Raw genomic sequence first — 12,409 nt, forward strand, 5'->3', positions numbered from 1 at the left:
ATTGTCTAAGTGGGGCGAAAAACTGTCAAATATATTGATACGTGCAATATTTAATTCTTAGATATCTAAATACGTAATGTCTGGTTTTCATGAATGAGACGAGAACGTTTGTAATGGCTTGGACACGTCATCTGTTGCTAAGTAGCAGTGTAGAAATCCTGTGAAGGACGACTAATCGAATGCAGTTTTCTTGAGCTCAGTAACAGACAGGTTCGATTTTTCTGCTCTCTTCATTCATTTTTATTAACTTTGCCCAGTCCTCCATCTCCGTCTGCTGTTAACTTGCCTCAGCTGTTAGGACTAGTTTATTTTTTACATTATTTTCTAAGTGTGTAGAAGTTATAGGAATACCAATTGTAAGAGTTTGAAAAATATGTTTAAAAATTAATTAGGGTGATATTATAATTCAGCGTGGGACTATGGGAATACGACGCAGTTCATTGCAAAAGAAAAAAAGAAGATAAATGTGGCTAAAATTAGACAGTGCTATATTTCTTTCCTTTTTTTTTTTTTTTTAAATTTTGTCTGAAATAGTGATTAAAATGCAAATATCACTAAACAGTATTAGTGCGATACTCAAACGGGCCGACAAGGGGCGCATCGCAACTGGGAAGAACCTAAAACAACGGAGACCCCCAAACACTTCAGCTAATTAGCTCAAGTTTCCTGCCGCTTTGTTAACACGTACAGGTGGGTTAATATGTCTCTAAAACACTTGCTTGTACCTCAGTATTAGGAACAAGCGTGTTGTGAATTGTTCGTGAAAACGTGCCATGTTTAGAATTGAGTGGTTTTGCAGTAATGTGTTGAAACAGAGATGTTGGTGCATAGCAGATGCGGTGCTCTGCTATGCTAGGCTAGCACACCTGTTGCTAATTGGCAACAGACCCAGTACAATGGGAATGCTAATGAGACACACAAGGGTTTGTTTTGTTGAGTTTGCTGATTTGAAGAGACGTTAGGGGCCAATGTGTACATTTTAATTTATGTTAAAACTGTTTTCCTATGTGCTTTACATGTGTTTTTACTAGCTTGTGAATACAGTGTTAATTTGTGAATGTGTAGTAGGTGTTATATGAGAGTTTAGACTGTAATAGTCACTCATTGTAAAAGTTTTAAATAGTTGTTTTATGAGGAATGTAATGAAAGAATAATAGAACTACTAGCATAACCAAATGATAACAAATTGAGTTTTTTGTTCTCTTTGTAAGTGCAACAACACTTATGGACATTTATTGTATTTTTCAGTGGCTCACCTTTCAGTGTATTTTCATATGCTAGGGTTACTTGTAGGTTTTCTGGAAAGACAGTGTGAAATCTGCTGGAAACCATTGTAAATTACCTGGAGCTACAATAGGAATTGTGTTCCTTTCTTCATGGAGTAATTCATTTTTGTGGTTAATGGCATTTTAAGCCGTTTGTTATTGTTAGTATGCGTTGTATTTCCTTGGTAAAGAAGCACAATAAGTAATGGAGTCGAGCACTAAAGTTCTCTGTCTGCTTGTCAACACTTACAGGCAGTGACAGCGGGGTTTTTGACTACACCCCTTGCTGACACCTCGAGGCCGGGGAGGCCAACTGTCTTGGGGCATCATCCAGGAAGGTATCCTACTTCTGATGGCAGCTAATCAATACATAAACCTGAAGTCAAGTTCCTGGAACAACATGCAGGTGAAGAGATGTCTGCTCTATAAGAACTGTGAAGGGGAACCCAGCAGCAGCTCCACCAGTGGATTAACTCCGCCAACACAGATGTGCTCTACAAGTTGGCAGCCTCCAACAAGGATGAGGTAGAGAAAGATTTGCTAGAGGCGGAAGTGTTTCGTACTGTCTGAAAGATAATCAAGCCTGGTACCTTTACAGACATGCAGATGACCAAAGGTGGGTTAACTGTAGATGAGCTCAGGTGTTTCCTTAGAGGCAAGAATCGTGCCATTATTTCATGAGCTTAGCAAAACAGCAGGACAGAGAAAGTCCCCAACAGTTCATGTGGCGGATAATAAGTCTACAACAAAGAGTACTGTTTACTTCCCAGCAAGCAGCTTAGAGTTTCAGTATAATAACGAACTTGTCCATGGAATGTAATACTTACTATAGGTTGTTTAAATGACACCTCATCAGTAAGAACTATGCACATCAGGCGAGAATTTATGCCCCTCATGACGAATACAAGTGTAACTGATCATTTTATGGTGTCGCGTTATGATGGTAAATGTTGTAGTAAGTAGTCACCGCAGAAACTTATGCTAAAAAAAGGGTGTGATAAAGTTACAAATAGCATTTTAGAGATACAAGAAACCCCAGCTGTGTGATTACTCACAATGAGAAGCACCTAATTCTGACCACTGCAATATCTTGAGTTAACACACGGGGGCAGTTTGTCTCTGCTCTAAAACATTCCTAAATCTGGGCTTTCAAAGCATTATATGGATGCATTTGACATTAAGTTGTGTCTTCTATTTTTGATTATTTTGTCATTTCACATGTGAGTTGAGCTGTTACTATAAAAGGTTAGCTTAAGACAAATCAATCACTGAGTCACATGATCAAAACATTAGGGCAGGTTTAATGATTTTAATATTAAAACAAATGATTAAGTGAGAATATTCATGCATTTGAAGTGAAGATGGTATCAAATGTTTGGGTCACAAGGAGGATTTCTTAATAGAATTGCAATTGATTTTTTTTAAAGTTATGAAGACATGTTTTAAGGAAGGAGGAAGCTTATATTGATCTTAATCCATTTACATACAATATATAGAAATGTGTTAAGGATGCAATGCAAACTTGAATCATTTTCCTGAATTGTCTTCTTCATGGCCGTCCATAACCTGAAAAAAATCAAAGTAATTGAACATTTGTTGTTTTTTTTTTTGTTTTGTTTTTTATCAGTCATCCAAACAATTACATTGGTTAATAACAGACTAAAGAAATCATAGAAGTAAAAGGGGGCTTACTGAATACATCCAGTCCAGGAAGGAAGAGACTCTGGTGAAGACTGTGGGTTTTTTATACTGGTTGCACATACCAGATGGACCATAACTGACAACACCATGGACTCTCCAGGCTCCACCAGTATAGCAGCTCAGGGGACCTCCAGAGTCGCCCTGGTAGGGGTAACAGTAAGACCAGACCATGCAATGACAAGAAGGACATCACCTCTCTGGGTCACAAGGAGGAATTCTTAATAGAATTGGTATCACTGTCAGAATTATTCACTTTGATAAATCAACAAACTTAGTGATGAAATTACTGACAAATATTTCAATTTACAAACTGCATGACACTGTAAAGGCTACCTTAGAAAAGATCTGATGATGATCTTCAGATTTATTAACATTAACAGTTTTCATCAGATTTTTATTTTTTATTATTTTTTGCTTATAGAAACCAGTGAAAAAAATACATGATAAAAAAAAAATCTAAGGTTTTTAGAAAAAAATGATTCTACTGTACCTGGCAGCCTGATATGACTCCATCCCCTCCAGCACACACCATGGTTTCCAGAGCAATGCTGCCCCACCAGTCACCCTGAGAACACACTGAATGCTCCACCACATCAAGGGGTGCTTCTTGTAGGATGGCAGGGACGCTGCCTTCATCTGAGAAGGGATTGTAGCAATTTATTTATTCGACATCGTGATGGCCACAGCCACATGATAAAAAGCCAGTGATGTTTCGGGGTGTGGTTTCTCGTTCCCTCCTGCTGCCAGCCTCGTTCACCAATCAAACGCCTGGCTCTTCACTCTGGGGGCCAGACTGTTCATTTAAACCGTGTGGCCAGCTTGTTTGGTTTGCGTTTTTGTTGCTGTTTTGTTAGTATAGTTATATTTCGTTGATCCCTTTTTAAGCCTAGAAATTAATTTTAAATTGTATTATTTTGCAACTTTTTTCATGAATAAAGCCCTATTTTTCAGTTTAGCTCCTGGTTTCCTTTTGCCTCACTGTTTGGTCCCTTACAGACATACATATGGTGTATACATGGGCATTTAAGTGTCCATACTCACAGTCCATTAATCCCCAGCCGGTGATGGTACAGTTGTATCCATGAGGCAGCGTCTCACCAGGGTAGGGAAGCTCAGCGATGGCCACGTAGCCGTTGTCGTACACAGGGTCAGCCAGTTTCAAGAGAGCAATATCATTTCTAAGAGAAATACAAAATCACTAAATTTAAACATTTATTAGCAACTTATTTGTTGTAATTAAAATGTGCTTGATACATGGGTGACCACCCACATTTAAAACCGACTTGAGGGTGAAAAGAAAGTAGTGCTGTTTCTATCTTGGGAAAATTGTAGCTATCTCCCAGGGTCAACACTGTCATAACTTGTGTTTTTTAAACCTATTGTCTTTTAAAGTGAGGCTAAATAAATAGAGGTGGTTTAAAACGCTGCCATTTTACCCCTTGCCAAGGTCACCATTCCAGCCAGGATGGACAACAATCCTTTCCACACGTTTGAACTGCTCACTGCCGTCATCTTCATACAGGTTATACTCACCCACCACCACACGGTACTGGCTAGGATCCGTGCTAATGGGAACATAATAAAAGAACACAGTGCTTACTCACACTGATTTATCAAGCCCAGAGGACAGTAAGATGGGACTTTTAGATGTATAAATTTTACAAATGAAAGGTAACAATAAGTTCAGGAAACAAACCCCATAATACAGTGAGCTGCAGTCATGATGTGGAAAGCATCAATGATGGAGCCTCCACAGATGTGGTAGAATGAGTTGTCATTGTATGAATCATACTGCATAGAAACCTGAGAGAAAATAAATACCAAATACTGAGAAGCAAGGTAAACTATATAGTGTAATTTCATAAGTCTATTAGATACAGGCATATATGGATATAGATACACGGTTGAAACCAGAAGTGTACATACACTGTATAAAAAGACATATAACCTTTCTTTTTTCTTACTGTGTGACATTAAATCAGACTAAACTTTTCCTGTTTTATATATGTACAGGTATGTACTGTATGTATGTAGTGCTCAGAGGTTCTACCTGCCATCTCCATGTGTTGGGTTTAGCATCGTGACCTCCAATGACTCTCTCATTGTACACGCTATAGTTGAAAGGTTCTTCAGCACAAATCAGCCCTTTGGCACACAAATGAACATAGACAAAGACACAACGGTATTATTCTGTTTAGATTCACAAGTTATAGACGGAAAAATCTGTAGTGAATTGTGTTGGCACATGTCATGGCAAGCTTACCAATGCAGGCCAGGAAAGGCACAAGCCACATCATGTTGGAGCACAGAGGAGCTGTGCAGTGCATTTTCAACTATTTATATCAGTTTGACACTGAAAGACCTTCAGAAAGGTCTTCTAGTTTAGGCAGCTGTTATTCTGTCTGTCAATATCAGCAATCTATGTAGATTATTTCACCAGCTGTGAAAGGTGTAAATAGATAACAGAAACCTGTCTAGACTGATTAACGGCCAGTGGAGCGGACAAAATGTTCCTCGGCCTTTTTACACTGTGAGATGCATTCTTTATTTAGTGTACCATACAGATGTATAATTGTTGTAATACCAAAATGTAAGTATATACACATCAATAAATATAAATACATGCAGATACAAAAGCCACATTACATCTAGCTATATCAGGAGGTAGCATTTTTTTTAAATTACTAAATTATATATTAAAACATATTTATTTTATTTTTTGATATTGGCTCAATACATCAATTGTGCAAGTCAACAGTAGGCAATCTTAATGTTGCCTAATGTAAAATGCTCAGTTTCTTTTGTTTTAGACTAAGACTGACTTCTTTGTAAAAATCTGGAAATATGGGATGTATTTTTCTTTCAAAGTGTTGGAACATAATTTTGCAATCAAAACATAAGCTGTTCTTGTGTTTGAAGCTCTGGTAACTAATAAATTAGTAAATCGTGGGCACCTGTTACTCACTGACCATAAACAGTTTGTCAGTTTATTGTATTACAAATGTTTTTAATTTCTCTCAAATGTTCTATGAAAGTTGAAAAACTGTCAATAAGTATACATCTATCATATATATATTTATATGATAGATGTATACTTATATATGATTTTTTAAAGATTATATTTATTTCTATATGCAATATTTTATTCTTACATATCCAAACACAACATGCCTGATTTTCATGAATGAGATCCTAAAACTTGTAATGGCTTGTACACGTCATCTGTTGCTAAGTAACCGTGTAGCACAGCCTGTGCAGGACGGCTAATCGAATGCAGTATTCTTGGTCTCGATACAGACGGGCTCGATTTTTCTGCTATCTTTATTTATTAGCCGTGTCTAGTAGTCCAGTCCTTCTGCTGTCAACCTGCCTCAGTTGTCGGGGCTAGCTAGCTCGAAGCCGGTGTATATCTCCTAGTAATGACTTCTAACATAACTCTACCTCTGTGACATTTAGTCAGCAAAAGTGTAACGTGACCCTTGAAGGCAATGGGGCTGCCGCAGAGTTCGTTTCTGTCGGACGGGGGAACTAATAGTGGATATCATGTCCACGGGGTACGTTGTAACATGCAAGGTTATATGTCCCGCGGCTTCTTAGTCCGCACAGCTCACTTTTGAAATATTATTTCCGCATTTTTAACTCACTGACTTGCTGACAGTGCTACACCTGAACAGGAACTGTTGCAGCATTAATGTATGAATCGCCGAACAGCAGCTGTGCGGCGTTAATGTAAGTGTAGTAACTCGTGGTCAGCGTTACTGGTGTCCGCCCATGATGAGGTGGCACTTGGCACAAATCCAAGCCAGTTAGCCTTCCTGGAGTTTGTAAATGTTTAGTAGTTACTGCAGGAATTTAAACCAATAAAAATACGTCGTGAAGCTACAAATAATACCAGATTATACGAGGAACCCCAGCTGTGTGATGCCTCGCAAAGAGAAGCCCCGAATTCTGGCCACTGCAACATCATCAGCTACCACATGGGGGCGATCATAGCGCTGTGTGTGCGTGTGTGTTTTATGTCGGTTCAAACAAATCTCAAATGTGTTTTCTCACATTCCAGGTTCAAGAGGAGTCACCTGCTCTGAAGGCTGGTCTGGAGCCCTTCTTTGACTTCATTCTCTCAATTGGAAACACCCGACTTGTGAGTAGACTCCTGTGATGCCAGGCCAGGCAGGTTACCTCTGCACTAAATGTAAAAAAATAAATAAATTAACAAATTCAGACTACTTATTGTCAAATGGATGCATTTCACAGTAAGTAATCTGAATGTGTTTGTATTCAGATTACTTACTGTGAAACGGACACTTTTGCCATCAAGCAGTCTTTAATTCATTTCACATTTTTACTCATTATTCATCCTTATTTTATTAATTTCAGTCATTCACATATTCATTGAACTGTGAATTTTAAAGATTACCTTAGGACAAAATTAAACCGACAATGTCTTTTGAAGTAGCACTTTAATGTCTCCATAAAAATGAATAAAATCAATTACGGAATCGCATGATCAAAGCGATGAGGACTGGTTTCATGATTTTAGTTAAAAGAAGACTGATTAAGTGAGAATTTTCATGGATTTGACCTACAGATGGCATCTAATGTTCAGAAACATCACACACCACAACATAGCGATAAATGTTAAAGATGTTAAAATGTGCATTTAACTGTATTTGTCAGGTCTGTTACAGTTTAAAGATTTTATTTATTTTTTTTTAAGTTACTGAGACATTTTTAAGGAAGCAAGGAAGGCAAAGAGGTTTATAGGCCTTTAAGGGTTGACTGTACACAACAATAGATATGGTCAGCCTACAAACGGTAAAGACAATGAGTCTATGTTACCTTATCTGGCAGAAATCTATTCATTATCCTGTTATTTCTTAAATGGCTGATATATGCTGGTCTAAATGAAACCTCAAATAACAAACAGTATATGTATGTAAACTTTATTCTTAATTCTTGTCATGTTGGTGCTGAGAAAAACCTCTCCAAGCTGATGCATTCAGATCCCTGTTTCCTTTTTCTTTCTTTTTTTTCTTCTTGGTAAAAACATCCATCATATGTCAAAAAAGATTTGGTTTCCATGAACAAATTATAAATATACTGTACACACACACTCCTCATTGTCGTGACCCTCTATATGCCTTGATATGATTTTAGCTGTATTCTGTGTTGTGTTTCATTTCTGTGTTTTACTGCAAACCCAGCATGACACACAATTTTCTTTCCCCACAGTGAAATGTCAACGTTGCATTATAGCCTCAGCAGGAAATAGTAGCCAAACAGTCTGCTGCCATAATCTAATTTCATCTGTTTTTACACGAAAGCCGTCTTTGCGTTGTCACAGCTGGAGTTGGCCATATTCCTGTGTTTCCCCAGAATAAAGAAAGTGACTTGCTGAAAGACCTTCTAAAGGCCAATGTGGAAAAAGCGGTCAAACTTGAAGTGTACAACACTAAAACCCAGCGGGTGAGGGAACTGGAGGTGACACCCAGTAACATGTGGGGTGGTCAGGGGTTGCTGGGTGCTAGTGTTCGCTTCTGCAGCTTTGAAGGAGCCAGTGAGAACGTGTGGCATGTCTTGGTAAGTCAAGTTTACCTTCCTTTGTTCAAGCTGAATGTAGTTTCCTGTTGTGTAAAACAGATTACTGGCAGCTGTGAGCTTGTAGTCCACACATTTTCTTTTTGTATTGTGTTGTAAAAGGTTAAAGGAGTTAAGATAACTAACTGAAACGGGTAAACAACAACAACAACAAAAAAAAAACATGTTTGCAATTTTGCACCTTTATTTTGAGCTTAATATTGTGCCAAATCTGCAAGGTAATGCTAACTGTGTATTTCTTGTAGGTTAATAAAATGTTCTGACAAATGTTAATGTCATATATTATTTTGGATTTTCGTTTAATTCAGACAGTGCTATTGAAGAAAAATGCCTTCTTTCTTTCCCTTTGTAGGATGTAGAAGCAAATTCTCCCGCAGCACTCGCCGGCCTTAACGCACATGATGACTTTATTGTCGGTGCTGACCAGGTGTTACAAGATGTGAGCTTTCTTGCATTCTTCATTTAATTAAAATTCTAATTTAATATTTAAGAAGAAAAAAAAAGCATACACTGACAGAACTCTTTTTGTGTCACCCCTGCAGTCAGAGGACTTCTTCTCTTTGATTGAAGCCAGTGAGGGGAAACCTTTGAAACTGCTGGTGTATAACATACAGACTGAGCAGTGCAGAGAGATTGTGGTGACTCCCAACGGAGCATGGGGAGGAGAGGGAAGGTCAGCTTATTTATTTTCTTTTCAAATTAAAGTACATCATAGCAACAACATATTGCTGTGGCTTAATGTGTCAACAGGCTGTGTGTTCAAGATAGAGGCAGTTATGTCAAAGTGCTTTAAACCTGTGTTCTTTATAATGACCAGCAGGGGGCAACACCTCTCCTTGCAGAAATAATTCTGAAGACAATGAGAAAGTTATTCCTCTTCTCACCTGATTTGTCACCTCAGTAAACATTTTTCTGATCAGTTTATGCTTTAAATCGCTGGTTTCATGCCTCCTTCATTACAGCATGATGTTCATTTTGTAAGATGTGGTTCCATTTAGACTAAAATAAAGCAGGACATGTTTTATGGCACGGCTACCTTGTGATCGACCAATCGCTAGCATATGAGTGTAGATACTGTCCTTGGGTTGTCCAGTCAGATCCACCCTACTCTCATTACATTTCAAAAGAGTAAGATAGCAATGATCAAATGCCAAACTTGAGGTGTCCTTTCATATACAGTTAACCATCATGTCACTAGTATGCTCACAAATGGAATAAACCTGAATTGAAATATCCATGTGTTCTGTGTGCTACATTTTAGCTTAGGCTGCGGCATTGGCTATGGCTACTTGCACAGGATTCCAACTCGTCCAGTGCAGCTTAACATCCAGAATAAAAGTGTTCTTCACCCGACGGTCAGTAGCGGCGGTGAAGAACAAGTTGCAGTTGAACGCACTGAGGTACAGTCAATCTTTTTTTGTTTATTTTAAATGTCCTTTGGTAGAGACTTTATGTAATCTTGTGTTCTTTGTCTTCAGGTGTCTTCTGTGGCTGAATGTAGTCCACCTACTGAAACAGACTTGAATCAAATCGAAGGAGGTATGCAGGAGCTGAGTGTGAGCTCACCCACACAGCAGGCTGCAGACCCAGGTAGCCAATCTTATCTGAAGACACATTAATCTAATTGACATATTGAGTCACTTCACGCAAAATAATGAGCCTTTTCTTCTGTGCTATTTTCAGATATTTCCAACACACCCGAAGTGATGACTTCAGATTTGTCAGATGCCGTTTCCACTAATGGCGAGGGCCACACCTCCATGTTTGCTAATTATGGAGATGACTCGGGCGATCAGTGTAGCCTGGGTAAGTATTTCGCACATGATTAAATTGTGTGGCTGAATAAAGCAATTATGGGTTAATAATGTCGTCCAACACGAAAAGAAAAATGAGAACAATTAAAGCCGGCCATTGTTGACACGCCTTGCAATTTGGGTCCATTTTATCCCTTAGTTGGTCCATTAGTTTCTGATACTGCAGAATAGAACAAGCCCTCCCAAATATAGAAAGCATAATTTTTTATATAGATGTTTGCAATTAAGACACAGGGCTTAAGCATTTTATGAGGCTGGTGTTGGTTAGTCGTGCTCATCACTAATCATCATGGCTGTATGGAATGAAGCGAGGTAATCTGAGTGTAGGTTTAAACTCACAGACAGTTTAATGGCAACATTTGCCTGTGTAGTCAAACAAATAATAATTAGGGGAAGGTTAAAAAAGAAATTTGCAAAAAAAGTACACTGAATTCATCATGAAAGTGTAACTGCATCCTTGGGCTTCAACTACATGTATTATTATTATTTTTCAGATAATTCATCTGTTGACCAAAGACCTTCATCTCCAGAGAGGGAAGAAAAACCAGACATTCAGGAATCTGAGCAGGGCTGTGATGTAGATCTGACCACCAACGCATCTGCACATGACAGTACTGGCCTTGAAGCTACCACAGAGAGCCTAAGTGTTACAAGTAACCCAGAGATGCAAGATCCTAGTTCAGAGCCTTCAAGCTCAGACCTCATTACCAGAGAATAAGTAACTGTCAAGCTAGTTTGCATAACAAAAGATGAAGAGCACATCGTGTTACAGAAAAGCTTCCGTTATGATTGTAAGTTGTATCACTGGAACTATTTTTAGCTTCCCAGAATTTTATTTCTATACCAGTGCCATTGCTGCATGCTAAATTGCACATTTAAGAATGATATTATTTTGACAGGTAAGACTAGAAATACAGATGGCTAATGCAATATGAATGTATTCTATAATTTAGGCACACTATATGTTTAAACATCAAACAAGATGAAGAATTAGCTAAGTCCAGATGCTGCTGAAAACCTTCCTTGTTTTAAAAAAAAAAAAGAAAAGACAAAGGTTAAAAAAATAATATTTAGTCTTGTTGCTCTTACCACCATCACCTTAAATAGTTTGAAACACTGTAGATGAAGAAAGCTTGACCTGGAGTTCACACATATCCATGTGGGTTTACTTTTTAGGTTTTGGAATTGGGGTTTATGTTTCTATCTTCTCGTGGGTACGACGATTTTTTAATCTCAGGCTTTTACCATTTTAGCCTTTATGCCTTTATGTCTCGTTTGAAATCTTTTTTTATATGTAAGTTTGACTTTTGATCGGTGGACATGAGTGAGCTATGTGTGATGCGTAGTTGTTGTCTGTCTCGTCTCTTGATATCAGTTTTAATTAAATTATGTTTCTGATCTGTATGGAAGGATGGGAAATATACAGATATTTATAAAAACATGGTCAAGGTAAACCTCCAGTAGTCTACTTGTGTTTTTTATGAGGTATGTGCATCATTACAGTGCAGAAGTTTTTCTATTTTGTGTGTCGAAACCACCTGAAAAGAAGGCTGACAATATATTGACAGGCCGCACCTACTTGTTCTGAATCAACACACCTAATTCAATGAGTGTTCTTTGTTGTTGTCAGTACAAGTCATTTCTAGAAGAGTGAGTTCATGCTTCGAGACAGCAGATGTCAGCAAACACCTCACGATAGCGCTCGCCTGGGTGAGCTCGGATTTTCTGCCGTTGCAGCTTCGGGAATTATGTCAGATTAGAGCTCACATTTTCAGGAATGATTGGCGTCATGAGGCATTTCTGTACAATGTTTGTTTTTTAAATCACATCTGCTTTATGGAAGTATGCAGGTCAATGATGGAATTCATTTGTTTGATCCAACTGAAAAGGATCAGCTTGCATTAGAGATGGAAACTTGATAACACTGATGTCTTTCACACTCACAGGCAGTGACGTGATGCATCATTTGTACCATTTAGTGCTGCATGTATTGTACTATGTATTTAGCATTGGCCATATATAGTGCCCGAT

At 38.2% G+C, this 12,409-nt stretch overlaps 2 protein-coding genes across 2 annotated transcripts; one reads left to right on the plus strand and one right to left on the minus strand.

The window, feature by feature from the left end:
• Positions 1-2,792: 2,792 nt before the first annotated feature.
• LOC103372131 (elastase-1-like) lies at positions 2,793-5,263 on the minus strand. The gene is made up of 8 exons (XM_008301696.1): positions 5,230-5,263; positions 5,017-5,111; positions 4,663-4,769; positions 4,403-4,531; positions 4,008-4,144; positions 3,457-3,602; positions 2,958-3,107; positions 2,793-2,831 (listed from the first exon to the last, which is right to left on the minus strand). Exons 1-8 carry the CDS (start codon positions 5,261-5,263, stop codon positions 2,793-2,795), a joined length of 837 nt encoding a protein of 278 aa, XP_008299918.1.
• A 1,104-nt stretch (positions 5,264-6,367) lies between these two features.
• On the plus strand, positions 6,368-11,832 carry LOC103372132 (Golgi reassembly-stacking protein 1-like). Its single transcript, XM_008301697.1, has 9 exons — positions 6,368-6,520; positions 7,027-7,107; positions 8,343-8,546; positions 8,917-9,003; positions 9,107-9,237; positions 9,826-9,964; positions 10,043-10,154; positions 10,248-10,370; positions 10,873-11,832. The coding sequence occupies exons 1-9, from the start codon at positions 6,455-6,457 to the stop codon at positions 11,094-11,096; spliced, it is 1,167 nt and encodes a 388-aa protein (XP_008299919.1). The 5' UTR covers positions 6,368-6,454; the 3' UTR covers positions 11,097-11,832.
• The last annotated feature ends 577 nt before the right edge of the window (positions 11,833-12,409 follow it).

This window comes from Stegastes partitus, unplaced genomic scaffold, assembly GCF_000690725.1.
Source record: "Stegastes partitus isolate 25-593 unplaced genomic scaffold, Stegastes_partitus-1.0.2 Scaffold1699, whole genome shotgun sequence".
Classification (NCBI taxonomy): Eukaryota; Metazoa; Chordata; class Actinopteri; family Pomacentridae; genus Stegastes; species Stegastes partitus.